The 22,867-nt window shown below is 37.9% G+C and overlaps 1 protein-coding gene across 1 annotated transcript in view; it reads right to left on the minus strand.

Moving 5' to 3' along the window:
- LOC139744111 (uncharacterized) overlaps positions 1–22,867 on the minus strand; it is a 226,970-nt gene that overhangs the window by 133,469 nt on the left and 70,634 nt on the right. Inside the window, exons 6-11 of the mRNA XM_071654568.1 lie at positions 22,740–22,867; positions 21,839–22,073; positions 20,033–20,114; positions 15,089–15,126; positions 13,079–13,366; positions 4,259–4,455 (exon numbers count right to left, since the gene is read on the minus strand). Coding sequence (XP_071510669.1) covers positions 4,259–4,455; positions 13,079–13,366; positions 15,089–15,126; positions 20,033–20,114; positions 21,839–22,073; positions 22,740–22,867 — 968 coding nt within the window. The remainder of the gene's footprint in view (positions 1–4,258; positions 4,456–13,078; positions 13,367–15,088; positions 15,127–20,032; positions 20,115–21,838; positions 22,074–22,739) is intronic.

The raw sequence follows: 22,867 nt of genomic DNA on the forward strand, positions 1-22,867 counted from the left end.
AAACAACCAATATAAACATGTTAGTCAGTATAATCAATGTTAAGTATTGTTAAATACACGAAACATAAACTATAGTATTATCAAAATCATTTCTGGAATATTATATTTGTGGCTTTACTGCGAAATTCCTATATGGTAGGACATTTTGTGATACTACTGGACTATACACTTGTACATAAGCATCAAATATGAAATCTCCAATATTTTTTTTTAATCACTGCTCCCAATGGTAAACAGTGGCTTTATTAAGCCACTATTAACCACTTGCAGACAAAAGAATCCAGCTCTAGTGCTTCAAATAGTTCTACAATGTGAATTATGGATAGAATCAACCAATGTAAAATGTTAATCAGTATGATCAATGTTAAGTATTGTTAAATGTACAATAAGTAAATTGTAGTCTCATTACATTCACTGGTTCATAATCAGAGGGAGAGATGGTGATCTGCAAGGTTATGACAAAAATCAACGGGTCTCTGGGCTTCATGTTGTTGTTTTTGTTTTTTCATTCATGTATACTTTGCCACATTTTTATTTAAAGAAAAAAAACCTGAAATATTTCTCCTTCATTTGTTTGCTTCTCCCTTTTGCTTGCTTTTAGCATGTAACTTGAGTATTGAGAGGTGAGCAGAAACTCAAGGTTTGTCTTCTGGCACCATCCCCCCCCCCCCACCACCACTCTCACCCACATTTTGCTAAAAAAAAAAAAGAAAAGAAAGAAAGATAAAAGCCTATGCCTCCCTGAGGGTTTTGCTTAAAGACTCTTCCAGTCATCAAGGGAGGGGGGTGGCCTTAACATTTGCCCTTGATCCCCCCACATTTCTCCCACAGCCACCCCGCCCTTAAAAAAAAATACAGGAGCCCTCTCTGACAGGTACATACACAAAGTCACTCACACATTTACCCTTGATCCCCCCCTCCCACCAACAACTATAAACCTGACATTCATTTGACCACAGGGAACAGCATAATGGCCAGAGGAAACAGCAAAAACCTGAGCCTGATGATATTAACCAGAGGAAATATATTTAAAGAAAGCAGTGGACCTTGGTTCCATATTGTCAATGTTTCTGTCAATTGTTATGTGAGCTGTAATATCAGTTATACTTTATGATTCTGGGACAAACTATCAAACCTTCAAAGCGGAAGAATTTGAAAGAAAATGAAAAACTTTTTGGGACACTTAAGAAAAGCGGCTGCAAAAAACAGAGCAATCACCTTCAATAAAACAAGGAAACCCAAACATATCTATGGATTGATAAAAAATGTGGCAATATTAGTAGAACACATCGGTGAAGTTTAAGGCACATCAGACAATTCGTTCAATAGTTACGATTTTTCAAAAATTTGGTGCCTCCATTGCTGGATTAGAACACTACAACATTATATGATGTGATGTACGGATAATATTTTGTCACTCTTCCTGCATAATGAAAGAGTACTTGACTTTCCTCTGTCAGAAAGCAGGGGAACTAATGCTGCTCTTAAAATATGTCAGCAACAAGTCATGCTGTCAAACCCCCATTTGAGGCGAGACCCCATCGCCAAACGAAGCTGATGGGGTGCTATACCCCCCTAACGATTCCTCGTTTGAGAAGTGGGAGTAGATGTATTTGCCCACTGCAAAATAACTTTCTACTCAGGCGTGGCAAACCTGGAGGACAAGCCAGGGTTTAATGACTGCAACAGCTGTCATATTACGTAAGAGCATGATAAGGATATCTGCCTGTGGCAGACCATTCAAAGTGCACTCAATTTTCTCTATTCTTTCTAAAGTTTTAGATTTTATATTCTATTGAGAAATTCTATAGTCATCCGTTTTGAATTTCGAACGAAAAAATTTGACCCATAAATAACGAAAATACAGGAATTAGAAGGAGAGCATTGTACAAGTTTGTCGACACACACACGCACCATGGAGCGACATAGCCCATGCCAAAACCAAAACAATCTCCTCCTCTCGCGGGTGCCCCCCCCCCCCCCCCCCCCCCCCCCCCCCCGTGGCAGTGACTGATGCTTAGATTAGGCCATTGTCAAGAAACAGGTGTTTTATATCTTTGGTTTTTAAGTCCTTGATTGCCAAGATATACACTGGCATTGTCTACAGGGGTGTAGCTTCTTCAAACGAGAGATTTGCCTCATGTCATGGGAATTTGTACTTGTTACAAAAATATTTATATTTATTATATTCTCACATTTTCTTAATTTCCTTTTTCCATAAGTGATATCATGACCTACAGTAAACTTCTTATATTTTTTCAACAGATACTAAGATTTGCTCCAAACTTTGCTGATGTGTTCTGCTAATATTGCAGCATACACTTAATGCACCATTTGATCAACCCAAATGTGCTGAGCTTTTTAACAAATACATCGGCTAAATCAGTGCTGACCTATTCAGTGCTATAATGACTAGCAGCCTAATCTTGCATTAATAATGTGCTCGGCACACACTTTCTTTTTGGCAGACGCTCAATGCACACAATTTTCACTGAAGATTTGCCAAAAAGAACTCTTATGAAAATTAAAGTATGTATGAACTTTTCACATACCATGAGCACAAAACTCTCCCCTACCATCCCCTTTATTTCTCCCTCTCTCTCTCTCTCTTGATCACAAACTGCTCACTTTCTTGGAATGGTCTTTGACATTATCATATTTTGATGGCAGTTTTTCCATCTTTGTTTTTCTGTGTGATTTGGGAATATAATGTATAATTATGTGCTTTAATATATTTAATCTATTTGCTTTAAATATAGACATGATCATTCTATTTCAATGTTACAAACACGGAAATCCATTTCATTAAAAAACCCTGAATTTCAAAAGTTTTGACTTCTGTTTGAATCTGAGTGATGGTCCATGCCAGCAAATATCAGTGCCAAATATGACTCTATTTGCATGCCATGTATGCTACTACATTATGATATACATTTGTACTTGTATACACACCACTTTGTCTCTGTGGGTAACCCTGCATTGTTCACAGTAACTACAACATGAAAAGTATATACACACTGACGCACATCACCTTGTCAAGGTTTAGTGGCAAACAGTTCATGTTGGGATGATTAACCCATATCCGCCGATATCTATGGGATATTCCATAGTTGCGCAAACGCCAGTCTATGGGATAATCTGTAGCAGAAATGGCTTGGACGATGACGTCATTTATGTAGCTTATTATAGCTTGTGAACTCTGACCTGATATCCCCCAGTCCTTTGCATCACTTCCTGTTAGTGATATTTTCATTTGAGTTTGTATTCACTTGGAGGTTTACAGCAGGCTGCTGACAGAATAGGTGAGATCGAATACTCCTGTGTGTGTACGTATAAGTCTACTTTCCAATAGTCCCATCCATAGCGTCTATGAGTTTATAGACCAGACTGGTTTGCAGAGCGCAGATCATTGAGTTATTATTCGACATTTCTTTGTATTTGTTTCAGCAATATACCCTATGAGTTATAAACCGACGGAAAGCTTACATTACGACAATATCAAAATTGATAGTTGTTTTTCTGTACCGGTATGAAGGTTATAAATATTTTCTAATAGTGGTTTCTTTCGAAGAAGTATGCTAATCATTTGTAGATACTAAAATCATATGACGTCACATAATTCATGACATGACACTGATTTACAACTTATATGAAAGGCCATTACTCTCTCTTTCAATTGATATATAGTTTTCCATAGTTTTCTCTTCAGGGCCCTGTTTCATAAAAGATGTTAGAATGACAACTCTTGCTGGAATGTTAACTTCCAATAGCAACAGCCAATCAGGAAGCTGGATTCGTGTTGTTACCATGACAATTGCCATTCCAGCAAGAGTTGTTATCGTATCAACCTTTTATGAAATGGGGCCCAGAAGTGTTGGTGACATCACCTTGAATTTGAGATGGCACAGTGTAGTGAACTTATGGGAAATAGTCTCCGGCAGCAACAGTCTTTGAACTGCATTACGCGACCGGTGGATATGGGTTAAAAGTTGACTGTACATAATATGTTATACATTTAGAGCCACATTATCAAACACTGACATACAAACGAAACTTCAAATGATGTTATTCTTATGCCTTTTTTTTTCTTGCTGATAGATACTCACTTTGATACCCATGCAGTCAAAACGCATTGTGAAATCAGTATCGTAACATGTGAACAGCAAATTAAATTTACTGGCATATCAGCACAGTTAAGAAAAGGAAAATGACACACAACAACTAAAAAGTAATGAAATCTGCAGCAAGTTTTACTCACCCTGATGCAAGCTTCAAATCGTCCTTTGTTGTCTCCTTTAAAGGGCAATCTGACAGAGTCCCGCCTCCGATATGCCATCATCACCACAAACAGAAAGAGGATAAAGGCCATGATGGCAATGATGATCAGGATCCATATCAGTGTGGAGTAAGACACAGAAGCTTGGACATCAGCACCCTTTTCTGGCATCACTGAAGCTAAACGATGTAAAAAGAAATGTATACCATGTGCATAAAATCCAAGCAATCCTTATCCAGCCTCTACTCTTTAACTCTTTATTTGCCATGGTGGAAACCATCTGTGTGCCACATTTAATATTCTGAGACACGAAGGTAGTCATGCTTTGAGAAAGAATTCTGTTTTTCCAATCTATATAACTTCTACAAATTTCTGTTAAGCTGGACATAATAGTGAGCAAAGTTGAAGAGGAATGCCAAGCTTTGCTTTGATATGAATTGTATGACAAATCTATTTCTATTTATTGTTTTAATGAGCAGTTGCTACATTACTGTAAAGGCATGACTTTTGCACATGAAACCGTGAGAGAAACTTAGAATTTACACGCAGATTTAGTTGGGAGCACCGCTTGCTAGTCAATCACCACATAGAATTCACGCTGTATGTAAAAGGAACTGTAGCATGTTCTTATTGTGGCCTACGTCTTAGCCACAGTCTATGTATATTTAATGTATGATTATGACGTATGTGCCTGTAAATAAGTTATATGCGTATTCTATTATTGAGTAATAATGAGCGCTGCTCTATTTGAGGCGCGCCTCTTTGTGCGTTTTCTGAGCGCGTCGCGCTCATTTTTTTAGCATTGTTGTCTTTGCTAAGACGTGGGATTCTACCAACGCATTGTTTTGCAGACATTTTAAAAGATAGAGATAGATACTTACTTACTTACTAGACAATTCACAAAGCAGGAGATGATCATATAATTGCTCGATAGATTTTCACGGAGAGAACTTGACACCGTTTTTCTTCAGAGACACTTTCCGTTCGGACTTTGTTGTTACACTCAGTTTCATCGTTACCCGATTTCTTCGATCTGACTGTCAACACCACTCTCATCGTTATCTGGTTTTCTCTGAACTCTCTCATCACTACCTGGTTTTTCCTGGTTTTTCATCTCTGCGAACTCCTTTTTAATTGTTGCATTGCCACCAGAACTAGACTCCATCATCTCCAGGAACTACCTTTCAACTGTTGCATTGCCACCAGAACTAGACTCCATCATCTCTGAGAACTTCGATTTCTTCGATCTGACTGTCAACACCACTCTCATCGTTATCTGGTTTTCTCTGAACTCTCTCATCACTACCTGGTTTTTCCTGGTTTTTCATCTCTGCGAACTCCTTTTTAATTGTTGCATTGCCACCAGAACTAGACTCCATCATCTCCAGGAACTACCTTTCAACTGTTGCATTGCCACCAGAACTAGACTCCATCATCTCTGAGAACTACCTTTTAACTGTTGCATTGCCACCAGAACTAGACTCCATCATCTCCGAGAACTACCTTTTAACTGTTGCATTGCCACCAGAACTAGACTCCATCATCTCTGAGAACTACCTTTTAACTGTTGCATTGCCACCAGAACTAGACTCCATCATCTCCGAGAACTACCTTTTACCTGTTGCATCGCTACCGGATCTATTGTTAGACTCCATCATCACCGCGAAATCTCCCAACTGCAGCATCGTTATTCCAAGTTTCCTGCTACCAGGACATTCATTTTATTTCTCACCAGAGACTTCCACCTGATTTCTCCTGGCCTGACTGTTCGTATATAGACGTATTTAATAATATTCTCGATTGTCACGGTAACATTCAATTGCCTTATTCAATTGCCTTATTTTGGTTATTATTCGGGCATTTGTACAATTCAAAGTAATCTATCTTGATGAGTGTAGGCCTATATTGAAGTTGTTTATAATCCAAGAGAGTCACAAGAACGTTGTCTATTACTTTTATTAGATTTATTTTGAATCCCAATACAAATGCCAAGTCCTCATTTCTGTCATTGTTTACAAACAGATATAATTTCAAGTTCAGGTTAAGAAATACACTGAAGAATTGAATGTTTTATTGTTTTAATAATAAAAGAACATAATCAATCATTTAATTAATTCCTTTGTTTACATTTGTTGATATTTGTGCTGTCCCAACCGATTTCTTATAGTTTTTGGACGTTATACACGAAAGAATATGTATGAATATATTTGGTAGTTTCAAATCCTCAACAGAACAAAAGCGCGAGAAAAGCTTTCATTGTACCGCGGGATTAGGCGATTTATCGATGGGTTTAAGCGGATTAGTGGGTTTGAGCGGAATATGCGAAGTTGGCACGCCGTCGATTGAGTGGGATGTGCAAACATGGCACATAAAGAGTTAAATGCCATGGTCTGGGGGGATATATATGTGACCCGCTACAACAAAATGGTCCTAAAGTCGTGCACGGTCGAAGCCGTGAAAATCGAGTTTGAAGTTAGAGCATCAAAACTGGTCAAAACTTACGATTTTCTGAATTTGACATATCATTAGAGTCTGACATGTCTTCTATCATCTGTCGAAATTTTGAAGCAAAATGATGAAAGGAAAGACCAAAAAATAGCGTTTTTCTGGGCCATGTTTTTTGGCGTTTCAACGAAGCAGAAACTGATTCGAACATTTGGATTGAGCGCCACACATAGGCTCCGCCCCTAACAACGACCAGAGTGATCTCATTGGTCAGTTTGCTGCTTGCCGCTAACTGAAGCGTGAAGCTCGCACTCTGCCCAGTCGACTGGTGCGTGCGGGCGGGTTGCGCTATGCCCAGCCGCTTCTCCTGACATCCTGGTCACTGATTGGTCGGTGAGGAGACCGCCGACGCTGTGATTGAATGAGCATTTCGGGGGTTGCTAGGGCTTACCTTCTATTGTCCGCAGGTGAATACTGACTTGCGTGTCTCTTGACTGTGATTGCGTTGCGAGGAGAACTTTTAGGGCGCTTTCTCGAAACAGTGATTTCCCAGACGTCTTGACATGCTCTCTTTTAAACATTGATATCTCCGCAGCCGATTATTGTTATAAGACGTGTTGTATATCAATTTAAAGCAGAAAGATTAGGGAATTGTGTCATGCAATTTTCAAATAATCGACCTCGCCCGACTTTAGGATCATTTTGTTGTAGCGGGTCACATATGAATTACCCTCTACTCAGTTATTCTTGACAGCCAACAGTATTCTCCAGGAGGTTGACTTAAACCAAATGAAATACTATATGCAACCACATTTTGTTTTTGTGGCCGCATTACACTTGAAACAAAGAATGAAGATAATGCAGCATACAATGTATGATTTCAAGTTCAATGGCAGTGTTGGTGTTATATAGTTCTATCTCCCAGGCATCTGCCTTATATCATGCTCTAAAACTGATAGTCAGATCAATGCAAACCATACTTATCACAATCATCAATCCCTAACACTTACACTGTAACTAGTGTTTATTTACAAATTACTACGAAGTCCGTGTTATCATGCTGGAATTGCTCAATAATAAAAGTGCTGGCCCTTTTATCAAGTTAAGTTGGCATTACTGCTATTATTAGTTTTAGACACATTAAGGGCAAGATGGTTTAAAATGCTTCAAATTTCATTCTTTATTCAAAATACAATGATTTTAATATTTTGTTCCAAGGCTCAGATCTGTATCGTATGTAACCATGTCTAGATTGTTCATGTACATTTTGCTGGTGACCATTGCCTTTGCATAGAGTATGAAGGCAAAATGTACATAATCCATGTACGTGAAAGTGAGTCTCACAAGAAGTAATAGCTAACACCAACACCCACATTGAAATAACAAACAGTAGCACCATGTAAATTGCCAACACAAACAGTGAAGCTTGGTTCAGAAGACACATTCAATACGGGACCCCACCCCAGCTATCAAAAATATTGATGTCATAATTTTGAGGTCAACCTGCAAACACAGGCTGATTTCAAAAGTTTGGGATTATTGCTGCTGCTAGTGTTGAGATAGCACTAACACATGCACTAACACCAGCACTAGAGCTGAACTTGAAATGCACACAATGCTGCTGCTGAAATGGCTGATGACAATTTGTGCAAAACTTTGCAAAACCAAATTGCTCAAATACCTAGCTTGGTCTGGAACCTGACTCATTTTGGCTTTTGGAATTAAAAGCTGGTTCTAACTGGCTGGTCTTTGTCTTGTTTGTGGTAATATCCTTTACTTTGGTGTTATTACAATGCACCTTTTTCACAACACATCTCTGTCATTTATGTCATGGATGGTGGAACAGTGAGTAATGGAAATAATGATGAAATATAAACAAGAGAACTGTCTTCTGCTATGAAATTTAGTGCAGATGTAGTAAACATATCAACAATTCTATTTCTGCAAAAAACAAAATCAACAAAAATAACGGTCAAAATCTTTGTACCCTGCATAGGAGGGATTTTGCTCTTGCGACTTTGGCCTGAGACCGTTGTTGCAGGTCATATATTGTGTTTCACAATACTCCACTTGTTACACATAGGACCTTGTTGTTTTCAATAGAGCTGCTTTAAATCATTTCTTTTGGTCAAAGCATATGGATCAAATAGAAATGTCGCTATGGCGACTGGTAAATGCCAACATCATGTATGTCTCCACCAAATTACATGGTTTTCCCAATGCATCTACAGTACATCTTGACAATATGAAACGAAACTGTCACATAATTGGCAATAAAGTAAAATGACACGCTTAATTGTTATGTGTTGAGTATTTACTTTCCTTGATGTAGATTTCATTTGAATGGATGGGTAAATTGTTTAAGAAAGCAGGTATTCAGGGATTTGAGCATTTTCGATTGACCTTTGATCCTTGCTCTTTAACCTGTGAAATGACATTTGCTTCTGCGACATTTGATTTTGCTTCCGTCTTATTATCTCCAAGGACTTAAGGTTAGGGCTAGGGTTAGGGTTGTGACAGGGTTTTAGGTTTAGTTTGATGTGAGGATTAGGATTAGGGTTAGGGTTATATTCATGGGTAGAATTTATGTTTGACTTGGAGTACAGATATCCCATGGGAGCAATTGTTGCAGGAGCATATGTCATGGAACCCCTTTGACCATATGATCATAATTCTTTGACTAATTATTAACTTGTAACACCCATTTTCATAACAATATACTGAGCTATTTTAAGAATATGGGGAAAAATGTGGCATTTGAACATTTTCCCTTCATGACTGTGACTGCCTGGCCAAAATCTTTCCCTACAGAATCATTGTGCAGTCATACATGTACTTACCTATAATTGTTAAGTTTATGCATTGAGCAAGGAATGGAGAAAAAGTGACCTTTAGTGTAATTTCAGCATTACACAGGAGGATTGCAGCAATTTAAACTGACCTTTGACCCAATGACCCCCAAATTACCAAGAGAGTCACTGTCAGGCAGTACATATGTACAGATTTCATAACACTAACTTAAGTCATTTCCAATATATAGAGAAAAAATTAGAAATTTCATTATTTTTCCTTGACCTTTGACCCCATGGCCCAAAACCTTTTCAGAAAATCTTTATCTGGGTCGGAATATATGTAAACGGTAAGTTAAAAAAATACCTTTGGGGATTGCATGGATATGGGGGGGGGGGGGGAATAGCAAAATTTTGAGAATTTGACCTTCCTCTTTGGCCCCATGACCCCAAAAGTCTGAGAGAATCACTGTCAGGCAATACATGCATATGTACTAAGTTCCATGAAGATACTTCAAACAATTTCCGAGATAAACAGAAAAAGTGAAATTTTAGCCTTTCATTTGACCTTTGACCCCATGGCCCAAAACTTTCAAAACTTTCCCTTGAGAATCATTCCTGGGTATCACATTTTCAAGAAAATACTTTCAAGTACTTAATATGATATGAGTGAAATAGTGAAATTCTGAGAATTTGACCTTGACCTTTGACCATGAGCATGTGCACCCAAAAGCTGATAGGCACAACTTAGTCCACTCACACCACATACATATGCCAAGTTCCATTAGGATACCTCAAAGAGTTTTTAAGTTACACTGTCCACAAAATTGATTATGGGTAGAGGGAAGGACAGATGGACAACCTGAAAACAATGCCTCCAGCGACACTTCATGACTGAGGCATAAAAACCCTATATAGTTTAGGCCTACAGGAAAAGAAAAAGCTTAAAGATGACAGACCTTTGCCTTGGAGAGTTATTTGTCCACATACTTTGCATTTCATGCAATAGTTCTGTATTTTTCATTTAGGAATGACATTTGAATTTACAGGGTAATTTAACTCTTAAGCACCTAGTCCAGACTAGTACCAGTATACATTCTAGATCAAATTGCTATTACATGCATTGTAGGCCTTTCATGATCTATCATCCTTCTTTTCTCTAATGAGTTATGTTAAAAGGGCATTGTATCGGTTTTTTATTTTTTTATATGTTCTTCTTTTAATTCTAAAAGACCCAGCGGTGCGAACAGAATCAAAATTTCATAACGATTTAGTCCGTAATTTCACGTTAAAAATTGAACTTTTTAGGTGAGAATCATGCTAATGAGCTGACGAGCCCGGATGTCATGATGTCAAAGGTGCTCACTATATTACTGATTACAAGCGCTCGCATACGCGTGCGTTAATTCGTACCGAGTAGCAGACGACGCTTAGGCCTAATTTAGCTAGCAGGCAGTGCTTGTGTACTGTCCTATCCATGTAGATATCTCAAATTTTGCTGAACCAAATCGCACCAAAATTACAGGATATACTTCTAAGCATATTTCGAAGTACTCTCTTATATTTGAACGAAATTGGTAATCGGGAAGTATCAATATCGATGGCAACTTTCAAGTTGTCACTCAAAACAAACTCACTCTTCGCGAGAGATCTTGGCAAACGCAACCTGCACAATCTAGAACTGAAGTTAGCCGACTAGTACTGTGCGAACGGGGAATTTACGCGGGAACTAAATTCAAAAGTGTAATGATTGTGGCGACTTGTGTGATTTAGGCACCATATTTTTCATTCAACTTACCACAAATAATTTGTAAATTGATTTTTTGCTCCCGAATACTTGAAAGATTTGTCTCATGAAATTTCTTGGCTAACTTCAGTCTGTGCGTGCGCAGGTAGGGCCTACGCCGCGATCACTCATGTTTAGTCGTACTAACGTTAGAGTAGATTATTTTTAGCAACAACAGGGAAGTACGGACAACTACACTTACGCTTCCCGATTTGGTTCCAATTAGCGTGAGCAATTGGATATGAGTCATAAAGTATTTCCTGTGATTTTGGTGCAATTTGGTAAAGTGAATTTTGAGATACAAAGTGTATCTACATGGATACGGAAGTACGCTAGCACTATACCTACACCAACGCTTGGATCGCAAAGCGGCGGCACTGTTAGTATCTCTATTAGGCCTACGTGGTCAGGCCACTCTTCCGAGATGGGTCCTACTAAAAATAATTGTTAGATCTAGTCCTTGGTGTAAATACGACCACCATGAGATTTATCTCAACTACAAAAACATTGGAAATCCATAAAGCAGATACCTTACATGTACCTACAAAATTCAGCACAGGAACAGCAGTGCCTGCAGCACAAGGGTCTAGATCTAGTTATAGTATACATACCCCTGCTGCCAGAACATCCAGATGAAAGTCCAGACTTTCTTCAAGTTCTGGCAGCAAGGGTATGTATACTATAATGTTACGCTGTGCCTTATTAGCGCTGTGCACGTACAGCTGTCGACGGCGAGAGAGTGTACTCATCAAAACTTGGACTGCCACGTAGAATCTACTCGGTCCTTGACTGCTCAGTAGTCCTAGTCCTAGTTCTAGTCTAGAGTCTATGTGTACTGGGTGCCGTTTTCTTCTAACTAGGCGTAAATCGTGATTGCCGTTGACTCTATTTGGATTTAGATTTTAAGATCATCACTCAGCCCTCATCTACGTTAGATAGTTTGAACTGTTGAACCATGTATCGCTCATAAATGCATAGTTAGTGTAACGTTACTTACACACAGTTTTCTATGGGCAGCACGTTTGGATAACGATGCCAAATTCATTTTGCATATCTGGAATATTCCCCACAAGTTTTATCTAAATAAAAAGCTTTTGAAGAGATTCCTTTTAAAAGTCAATAAATATTGTTTAACATGCTTATTTCAGCTCCATATTGCAATTTTACTAAATAACAGCTTTTGCAGTACTTTGTGTGAGATTTCATCAGTAAATTGACATGTGTAGTTCGTCTTGCTAAAGTCGGAGTTGTGCACCACCGAGCACCTGTGACGTACGCCAAGTTGTGTGGATCGTTCCATGGCTTGCTCGTTTTCATTTTTTTCAAAAATTATTACAGGCTTATCCTGGGTTTTAGAATCCTCTCTTTCCAGTAGTAGGCATCAAAAAATGTAGATTAGAATTATCAGACATTTAGAAAATGTCAGTACAGTCTTCTTTTAAAGAATACAGACACTGCACTACAAAGATTCATATGAGAACATATTTTAAACTAATTTAGCCATGACATTCTGCATTCAATAACAGTGATTTAAAATGGTTCACCTTATTAGATTTTCTTTGTGATGCCCATATCCTGTCCTGAAAAAAAATCACTTAAAGAGATCACCACCAAACATTTAATGAGTTGTTTGTTGGTCCATTTCTATTGTTTCATGAAAATTTCATCCAAATTAAATAACTTCACAAACAGTTAGCAATTAGAAAGATCGATAGGAATACACTTTTCCAAATGATAAGAAAGATAAGATATCAATCATCAGCTGCATTTCACATTTCTTACCTTCCATTGTTTGAAAGGCAACCTGAAATGAAATGACTGAGGGGTCAAATAAGCCTGAGAAGACAGCCAGGAGACGAATGAAGTAAAAGGTATCTGGTTGCAGATCTGTGATTGTGAATTGATGGACCACTTCACTGATGAGTTGGGTGCGAATCCATTGTTCTTCTTCACCAGACACCCTTATCTCAAAGAAGAATGCATCAATATTGCCAAGATTCTCAGGGTATTTCCAGGCAAGAGTTGCTGTTGTGTCTGTCTTACTCACAACATTGAGTACAAGAAGCAGAGCTGTAGAGAAACATGGCGTGGAAGAGGATTATGGTTTCTGTGCAACATAGTAGATGAATACAAGCACTATGTGAGCAGAATAATTTGTAAATACCAGCTAATTAGTAAATATCAGGTATTCCCTGATGTGCTTCCTTAAATCATTGAGGACAAGCTGATTTTGCCATAACACACATCTCCCATAGACATCTGCCCGAGTATACTTGGGACTAGTCTTCAACGGGTGGAGTTGGTTGGAGAGACCCATAGGCCTGAATTCACGAAGGTGGTACAAATGAAACCATGGTTTAAATCATGGACAAAAACCACGGAATATTTCGTTACGAAATTGGTCATTTCTTTGACAAAATGACCGTTTCATTAACGAAGTTATCATTTTGTGGACGAAATGTTCAGTTACAAAATGTTGTAATTTCGTTACAAAATAATCATTTCATAAACGAAATGACTGATTTCGTAACGAAATATTTCATGCAACACTTGGCACTCCATGGTTTTCGCCCGTGGTTTAAACCATGGTTTCATTTGTACCACCTTCATGAATTCGGGCCATAGTGATTTTGATGGAGTTTTTTTCCAACCCGGCAACTTAGGGAAGTTCCCTGACATCTTGTACCCTTGTATCACGCTTGTTTTGTTTGTTTGTAGCTGTTGTGTGATCATTCACGTGTAATGCCTTTCAAATGCTGAATGAATACTAACACTAATTATACTAAATACTAATGCATTTGTACTAATACTGCAGTGTATTAATAATGAAGACAGAAAGAGGTCTGTTGAAATTACAATATGAATAACATCTGATTAAGCTCCCCTGACACTTATCAATAATTTGAAAGAGAAATGTATTTACATCAAATGTTGCTATGTGGCATTATTGCATAATTTGCAAACTGAATGTTTATCTCTGAAATCATGACTCACATTTACCAAAAGCCTAATAAAATCAAGTAAATCTAATAAATTGAAATCCGTTGCATATGAAATCAGCAGAAAGCTCCACTAGTGGCACTAAATTTCGTCATAATAAACTGTCCCTCAGTAAACCCCGAAAAGGGCATCACTTTATGCTGATGTCATTCATGAATACTGTAAAAGTGGTTTCTTTCGCGGTGGTTTTATTTTCGCTTTTCGCGCTTTTCGCGCTTTGAGGTTGAACCGCGAATTTAACATCACGCGAAAATGTTTTGAACTCACCGCTTGTTACATGCACAACGCTATTGCGCACATGCACACACGAAGATTCTGTGCATTGAGTGTAGGCCTATTGATGGTTAACACACACAGCAATACCGCGCAATGTACACGTAGGTACAAGCAAGTTATAAAGTACTCGAGAGACGGGATTTCAGGTAAGCCTGCATTTAATTTTAATTTCTATTTAATAACTAAAGGAATAATTGGATTAAAGTTTCGGGTTTCATGAGCAAAATAAACCGTTTTTGCCGACTGTGAATTCACAGATTTTGCCTACCGTGAATTTAAACACACGCGAAAAAGTGGGCACCGATGAAAACCGCGAAAGTATCTGTACGCAAAAGAAACCACTTTTACAGTACAAATTGTTTTGTAATTACAATTTAGAAAATTGAAATTTAGATTTAATTTACCCTAACTTGCTACTGAAGCATACAATACTCTACTTATAGTGCTTCCTAGAAACTAGTTAAACAACAAAGATGAAACAAGTTTGTCATTTGCCGTAACACTTACACCACTTACCCTCTTCACAATTTGGCCCAGTGTATTGGTCCCAACACCTGTAACAAAATTGATACATGTGATCAATGCTAAACAAAATGCAATTTTGACTAGCAAAGTGAGAGTGATAGAAAGTGCTAGAACTTACAAAACATCTTTATGTGACACACTTGCGGTGTGAATTTGGTGGTCATACATGTACAAATTGTAGCTCAAAGCTGTGGAAAGTTACTGCAGTACACCTCAATATTGCAAGTACAGTGCCTATCAGATAAAATGCATTGACATTTTGACCTTTGACCTTGTTGGACTTAACCAACATTCCAACTTGAACAGCATTTTTAGGTTATGTACCTGTGTTGTGAGTTTGGTGGACCTAGCAAAGACTGTACAGTTACTAACACCCCTTTTATACCAGACACTGAACAGTAAATGACGTCCAGAGGTCATCCACTGTTTATGCTAGACCACTGTTGGTATGAAAGGTACCCAAAAAGAGACACCCTGGTGAACAGTGGATGAAAAGTGGATGGAACATGCACTTGATGTTGGTCCAGTATGAAAGGTCTCGCCCGCACAAACAGTGGATGTTGACCGGAACCAGAAATCTTTGAACTCATGCGCGCGCTTTGTATTACATATAATTATGTTTTATGTGTACACACACAATTCACAGTATAGTATGCATGCATGCAATGTGTACATGCAGGTAATGACGTTACAATTAGTGATGACAATATTAGCAGTCTGTAACAAATAATTAAGTAGTATGATTTGACCTTTCAACCCTAATCCCCAAGTGGACTGTCCGCGGACTCACTGCGGACATTCCTAGGAGTGTCCTGGGAATCACTCCGGAAGAGCGCGAAATACCTCGGAATATGCTAATCGTAGCCGGGCAGCACGGAAACATCTAGGATTACACCAGGAATGAACACGGACAATCAGGATGTCTTCCGGACAACATAAGTTAGACATGCGGACAACACCAGGAAAATGGAAAAGTATAAATTTGGCGCTGACTTTGAATTTTTCTCATTTGACTGCTAGTCGTCATGGAGGTCACACCAGCTGAAATTCGCTTTGCACTATTGCTTCAAATACCAGCTGTGACAGATGCTGAGATAGCACTTATAGCTCACAGGTCAGTGAGGCATCACGGACCTGATACACGGAATGCTTTACCCGACTCCCTACAAACATAAACAACTCTGTTTTCTTTCATAGCTGGTTTAAAGAAAAATATTTTAACTCAATATATTTAGTAAAATAGCATATAATAATTGATATGAGTTTGTTTATGTTTTGGTCTGAATTTATTAGTATTATTATACTCAAGTCTGATATACTGAAGAATAATCATATACCATAAAATGACCCCAACAAAAACATTCAACTCACCTATTGCACTCGCACAGCACTCACTCACATCTTCTTTTCCCTCTAAAGCATACTCTTGTAATGTAGAAACTTTTGTGTTGCTCCTTTGTCATTTGGTTATGTTTGGCTTTAATTTGTCACATGGATGTAATTCATTTTTTGATTTGATTTGATTTGAGAAGCAAAATAAATACGAACGAACGAATGAGCACTGGCCCTGGTCCCTTAGGATGGTCATTATCAAACAAGTTATATAATTTTCAAGCTTATAACATAGTAGGCCCTATGCCTATAATTTATATATAAAAAATGACCTAGTTCCACTTTTGTGGTGTTTGAGTTGGGCGGTCACATTTAAAGCGAACTAAACGATGCACCATGTATAGATGTAATGGCAACTATTAAAAATCCCTCTAATGAAAATGACTTCTGAAAAGAACATTAAAAAAATCCCCAAAGTTTACTCGTAGCGGATAGTGCTGCTTCCTCTTTTTCCTAGTTACAGTTGGCAAAATATCCACTGCCTTTGTATTTACCTTTTCCTAATCAGTGGAAGAGAGTTATGGTTGTGGGGCTTGCATGGGGACCTCGCCTCCCTTATTGGTCTTTTTGCGTTTCATTGACATAATGCTGCATTGATCTATTTTTTCAACTTTCAAAATCATTTCGCTCATGGAATGTGTTGACTCTTTCATGTCTTGATCACAAAATGTCCGCATTGGCTCCGGACACTTGCATATATAGATCCGCATCGGCTCCGCGCTGTCCTAAAAACATTCCTGGTGTCTTCCGCTTTCATTGGCGAAGCTTCCCCACTCCGCGGGATTCTTTCAGGAGCATTTACGGAAGGAGCGGACGGGTTCCAGACAGGCGGGATGTCCTGAGGACATCGTCAGGACAAGTTGCTGAAGGTGTCATGAAGTTCATTTCCCTGTCCAAATTTTGGTCTCGATTAAAATTTTGATGCGGAAATTTCTCTCTCTCCTGAAGGTGTGGAAACGCCCGGACATGTTTAGCACAGTGAGGGGACACTTTCAGGAACATGCGGACAGGTTGCCGAATGAGTGCGGAATACCAAATTTGCTTTCCGGGTCTTGTCCGCGTCTTGTCTGCTCCCTAGTGGATGCCTGGTCTAAGTGAACAAATGCTGTTACCATGGTATCACATTGTGTAACAAATTTGCAAATTTCCAAATTTGCCATTGCCATGGCAATGCATTATGCAAAAATAACGAAAAAGGTGTCTTGTACATCTTTCTGTGTAACTGCCTGCATTGTGTTCTACTGTGTAACAGCAAATGCTTGGACTGTGCAATCAGCTTAATCTATTAGGAATTGATTGGAAAATAATCCTTCTGGTGAGGAAAAGAATCCTTGTGATTCTTTCTAGGGGTTTTCCTAATAATTTTACACATCAGACCGTGACATGGCATCTCATGCACTGAATGCGCACTTGTAATTAAGAGTGGTGTGCATGTGCTTCACAAATATCACCATGGCAGCATGGTATACAAGATGTACTAGTCTTTTTTTTCCCTATTTCACTAGTGAATAGTTTGACTTGGATTTTCATGGTGGAAATACAATGTGTTACAAAAAAACTCTTTTGATCCTTAATAGTTAAAATACTATATATCAGATAACACTGACATTGATATGAGCAATAGCTGAATAGTGTACAATTTTGTTGGAGGTAATTTTCAAAATGAAAGCTTCAACCAGATAGATAAAATTAAAGATTTATTTTTTAGTTAGGTTTCAGATTTTGCTCTATTTTTCTGTCTTCTGTACAAAACTTTGCACAAGGATCAATTGGTGTGTATGGGGGTGTGTGGTTAACACCCAGACAATGGTTTTGAACAATGGCCAGGGTTTGAATGTTCTATTACATATTCATAAGAAATTCCAGTATCACCGCTAGTCTTTATTCATCTTGAAATGTAGTGTATGCAAGCACATGAAAACATATGCATGCATTTTGCCCTTTACCATGGTTTCAGACTAGCAGTGCCCAGGGCAATTCCATCATGAATCATTAGTAAAGCATTCATGTGCCTTTGAGCAAGAGACCAGAAGCCTAGTCACCAGAGCTCTGAAAAGGTGGTTTTCTTGGTATTCATGTCTATTGTTCAGGGTCATTGTAAGCACACACTCAAATACACATCATTGGTTTCCATGTACAGTTCAATTTTGTACAGAGGGTTCAAATTAGACCAAAATAAGGAACTTACCTTTGAATTATATTTTAATCAGGGATTTAATGAAACTGATTCATGCTTCAATATTCAAACCACCACCAACTAAACTGTACACTATTCATCTATTACTCATATCAATGACAGTGTTATCTGATGTATAGTGTTCGAAATATTAACCCGTGCATGAGGATGGTTTGATTTTGCTACAACATGCATTTCCCATAGACCCCTGCCCGAGTTTACTCGGGACTCGTCCTCAATGGGTTAAGGATCAAAAGTGGGAAATGTTTTGGTAACACCTAGTACAATGCTTTGTCACTTTCAATGCCCTCAACCAATCAGAGGACATTGAATGATTTGTGAGGGAAATAATTATATAATATGGACTGGCCTCGAGGGGGATATGACATTTATTGCCCGAACTAGAATTGTATTCGACGAGGGCAATACAATTCCAGTGAGGGCAATTAATGTTGTATCCCCCCAAAAGTACACAGTCCATATCATCACTATTACCCATATTAGGCATCTTGAGAATTAACTTTAAACCATTACAATGTAAACTTCCCGATTTAAGGTAACAAATTTCCACTCGTTGCCAGGTCGAACCCAACACTACTGCGCTCAACTATACACACGCATGCATACAATCCCTCTGCACAATTCAGGTACGCGGCACATGCAGCTTACACAGTTGCAGTGATCGTCTTCTATTTTTACATGCTAATGTATGGGAATTTGCCCTCTGTTGTGAAACTCAGGTATGCTGTGTGCATAACAGCCAGCGCACACAGTCAGACACACACCTACACATGGTGCAGCGATCGTCTTCTAATCGTGTTAACGTATGGGAATTTGCCCTTCGTCGCGAAACCTCTCCGCGAGAAACTCTCATCAACAGCAAATTTTCATCACCAGGAGCTTAAGTACCCGGATGCCAGCTGTTTGTGCATATCAATTTTTTTCTTTGTGATTGACAAGAGTGTTTACATGTAAAGATAATGGTGAAACCTGGAAGACGAAAAATACCCACTAATATTGCCCACTGGAAACTGGTGATTTTCCGACCAATCAAAATACCAATTACAATTGCCCAGTAAAACTACCTTACATAGGTAATAATGATGGATATGTTTTGCTTCCACTGAGCACACGAGACAATCACAGAGTAAGTATTTTCTGAATCTTGCAACTAAAAAAATAATAATAATAATAATTGAGAGCATCTTTGCTCTCATGCTTTCCAAGAACAAATTATCTCCCACTTTGAAGAGATAACAAATATGAGGATATACTTTATGTTGGCATGCAATGTCATTGTAAAGGAACAGGAAAATGTAAGGTGGCAGAGACTGAAAGAAAGTAAGAGAAAGGCCAATAGCACTTACATGCACCGATGGCTATCAAAACCTAGATCAATGCAAGTTGCTCCATTTTGACATGGTGCCTGAGTTCTGCAAATATCCCTGCCTGCAACAAAAATGAAAAAGTATCGAAGGAGTAAACCTATTTCAATCCCTACAGATGTATACCACTTTGACAGTCTGGATATGATTTCACGTCTTTCCACATATATCAGGAGTAATACAATTTATTAATAAGTACAGAAAGGCAGTTATATTCAGGTATAAAACGGTGAAATTCCCAGAACAGTGGCATTAAACAACTTGACATCAGTTAAAAACAAACAAACCCTGAATAATCATTTAATTTTAAGATATGAAGACGGGCTCTAGATGACATGTGTATGTAGTTAAGTAATACGTTTGTATGGCCTAGATTTGGCAGAACCAAGTATCTCAAAATATTGCCAATTTCAGGTTTTGTAACTTTTCATATATATGTATGCATGATTTCTCAGCTGTCAAAATTTGGGTATTGGCTTTCAAATAATATAGATTTAAATTTTAACAATTTCTGATTTATGATCAAATGATTTAGCAAACCACATATCTCTGGTCTTCAGGGTATGTGGTTTTGCCAAAAGAGTGCATGGAGCAGAAATCATCGCTCCCTGTGACACAAGCTTTTCATAACGATGCAAAAAAAAAAAAATAAAAAAAAAAATATTGGAAATCACATGCCTAGAGAAAATACATGGTATTTCTAAATACTAAATGCAGATAAGAATAATGTGTCCAGTCAAAAGAAGTAAGTGGTAGGATACAGGAATGATTTTGATGTTGCAAACTTGGACATCTATTTCTTCAAATATTTTAAATGGGCCGAAACAGAGATGCATAGGTTTGTGAACACATGGCTAATTTGTCACATTGTAGGCCTTTAACTCAACTTTATTTCTTTAATTATATGAATATAAATTTTAGCAATTTCTGATTTTAGCTCTGAATGATTTAGCAAAACCACATATCTCTGTTCTACAAGATACATGGTTTTGTCAAATTAAAAGGCCTACATCAGCTGCTACATTATTTGGCAAAAACATAGTTTTGCCAAAACAACGGGTGGAGTGATGATGGTTACTCTGACATACATGTATATGATTTTACCAAACGAATGCTAAACAAAATGGTTATGATTATGTTGGCTTAACCATGTATCTGAAGAAAATCTGATATAAAATAAAACTCATGATTTCATTTGTGTATGTGTGTGAATATTAAAAGAATTACACAAATCACACACAGCATGTCAAGTCAAAAAATACAGTGGTAAGAAGTTAAAAATCTACACGATGAATATCCTCAAAAGTGTCAAAACAGAGATACAAATGTATGTGGTTTTGCCAAAAACATGCACACGTTTATGCAGTGTTTACAATGAAGTGCATTTCCAAGTTAAGTAATTCAATGAACAATATGCATATGGGAATCTCAAAATTTACTTTGTGAAGAAGTATTTGACAGATTAATCAGCTTTCTACTGATAAATTCTTTCAAAGTAAGGGTAGTATTTAAAGTTTGATTAGGAGTTGTGCACAATATGGTAACTTACGCTAAATTTGTTTCAGGTAAAACATTTCATAATTAAGTTTTCTAACCTTCTATGCTTCCACTAAACACTAAGCAAATGTCACTTACAAGTGACATATTGTACATAACTAAGTACATATAAATATACATATACATAAACATTGTTTCATTTTTTATAAATGCAAAGAATCATTAATGATATCTTAAATTTGAATGAAATACCATCCTCTGCAAACATTCAAGTACAGTACAATGACATACCATTGACAGTGAAGGTAGCCAGGGTGAACTCATTTCTGCTGACAGGATCAGTGATGACAGTGTTGCTTGTGATTTGAGCATTATAAATCTGGGTTGCCCTATTGAGAGCATCATCCTGTGTGCCAGCTGTCACATTAAACTCCAGAGATGCAATAATGCTACCATTCACCAGGCTCGTTACTCTGCATATGATGCCAACAGTGTTGATGGGGAGGCTTACAAAGTACTCCAGCAGCTAAAGAGAACAAATGAAATCAAATTTTGTTGTCTGTATACTTGGAATGTCAGGTACCTGACTCTGCATCAGGCAAATTGCATTTGCATTGAGAAGCATTTTTACTGCAATAGTGGATATTTTCACACGAGTCATTTTTTTCTGCTCAGTTGGGTATTAAAGATGAATTTCACATGTTTTATATGCTACAGAATTGAGGCATTAATCACTGGAACACAGGGCAAGCAAAAATATTGACATGTTTTATTATTGCTAGTTTCTTGCTGCATGAAATGTGCAAAAATTTCAAGATGCCTGTATCTGTTTGAGTCTGAAAGCCAAGCATTATTCCTGATGCCATCAAGCCTTTGCTGCAGCTGTTGGCAGATGCAGAGTTACATTTATGTGCGATATTCTAATGATTTCAGCTTTGTTTATGCATCAGTATGCAATTAGTGGCCAGAGTTTTTTGGTGTTAATTTCAATGGGATATAATTATATTGCATTTCTCCATCATCCAGAAAAGATTAAAACTGTTATACAACCACTGACATTTTCATACCCTCATATACAAAAGGCTTGAAATACACATCATTGCACGAACACCTTGTTAACAACTGTACAATACTCCCTGAACCTCAGTCTGATAATCAGATTATTAATGTCCTATACCCTGTATATACTCACTGCATTGCATAACTGCGCTTGGAAGTTGAAAAAGGTGTGACTGGATTGGTTGCGCATCTCCATAGACACAAATGTCTCGATACCATTGATTTTCAATATAGTTACAGTTGCTGTGAGGACCTCTGCAT

The sequence above is a fragment of the Diadema antillarum genome, unplaced genomic scaffold, assembly GCF_040938485.1.
Source record: "Diadema antillarum isolate AM-2024a unplaced genomic scaffold, OU_Dant_1.0 seq00001137_RagTag, whole genome shotgun sequence".
Taxonomy (NCBI): Eukaryota; Metazoa; Echinodermata; class Echinoidea; order Diadematoida; family Diadematidae; genus Diadema; species Diadema antillarum.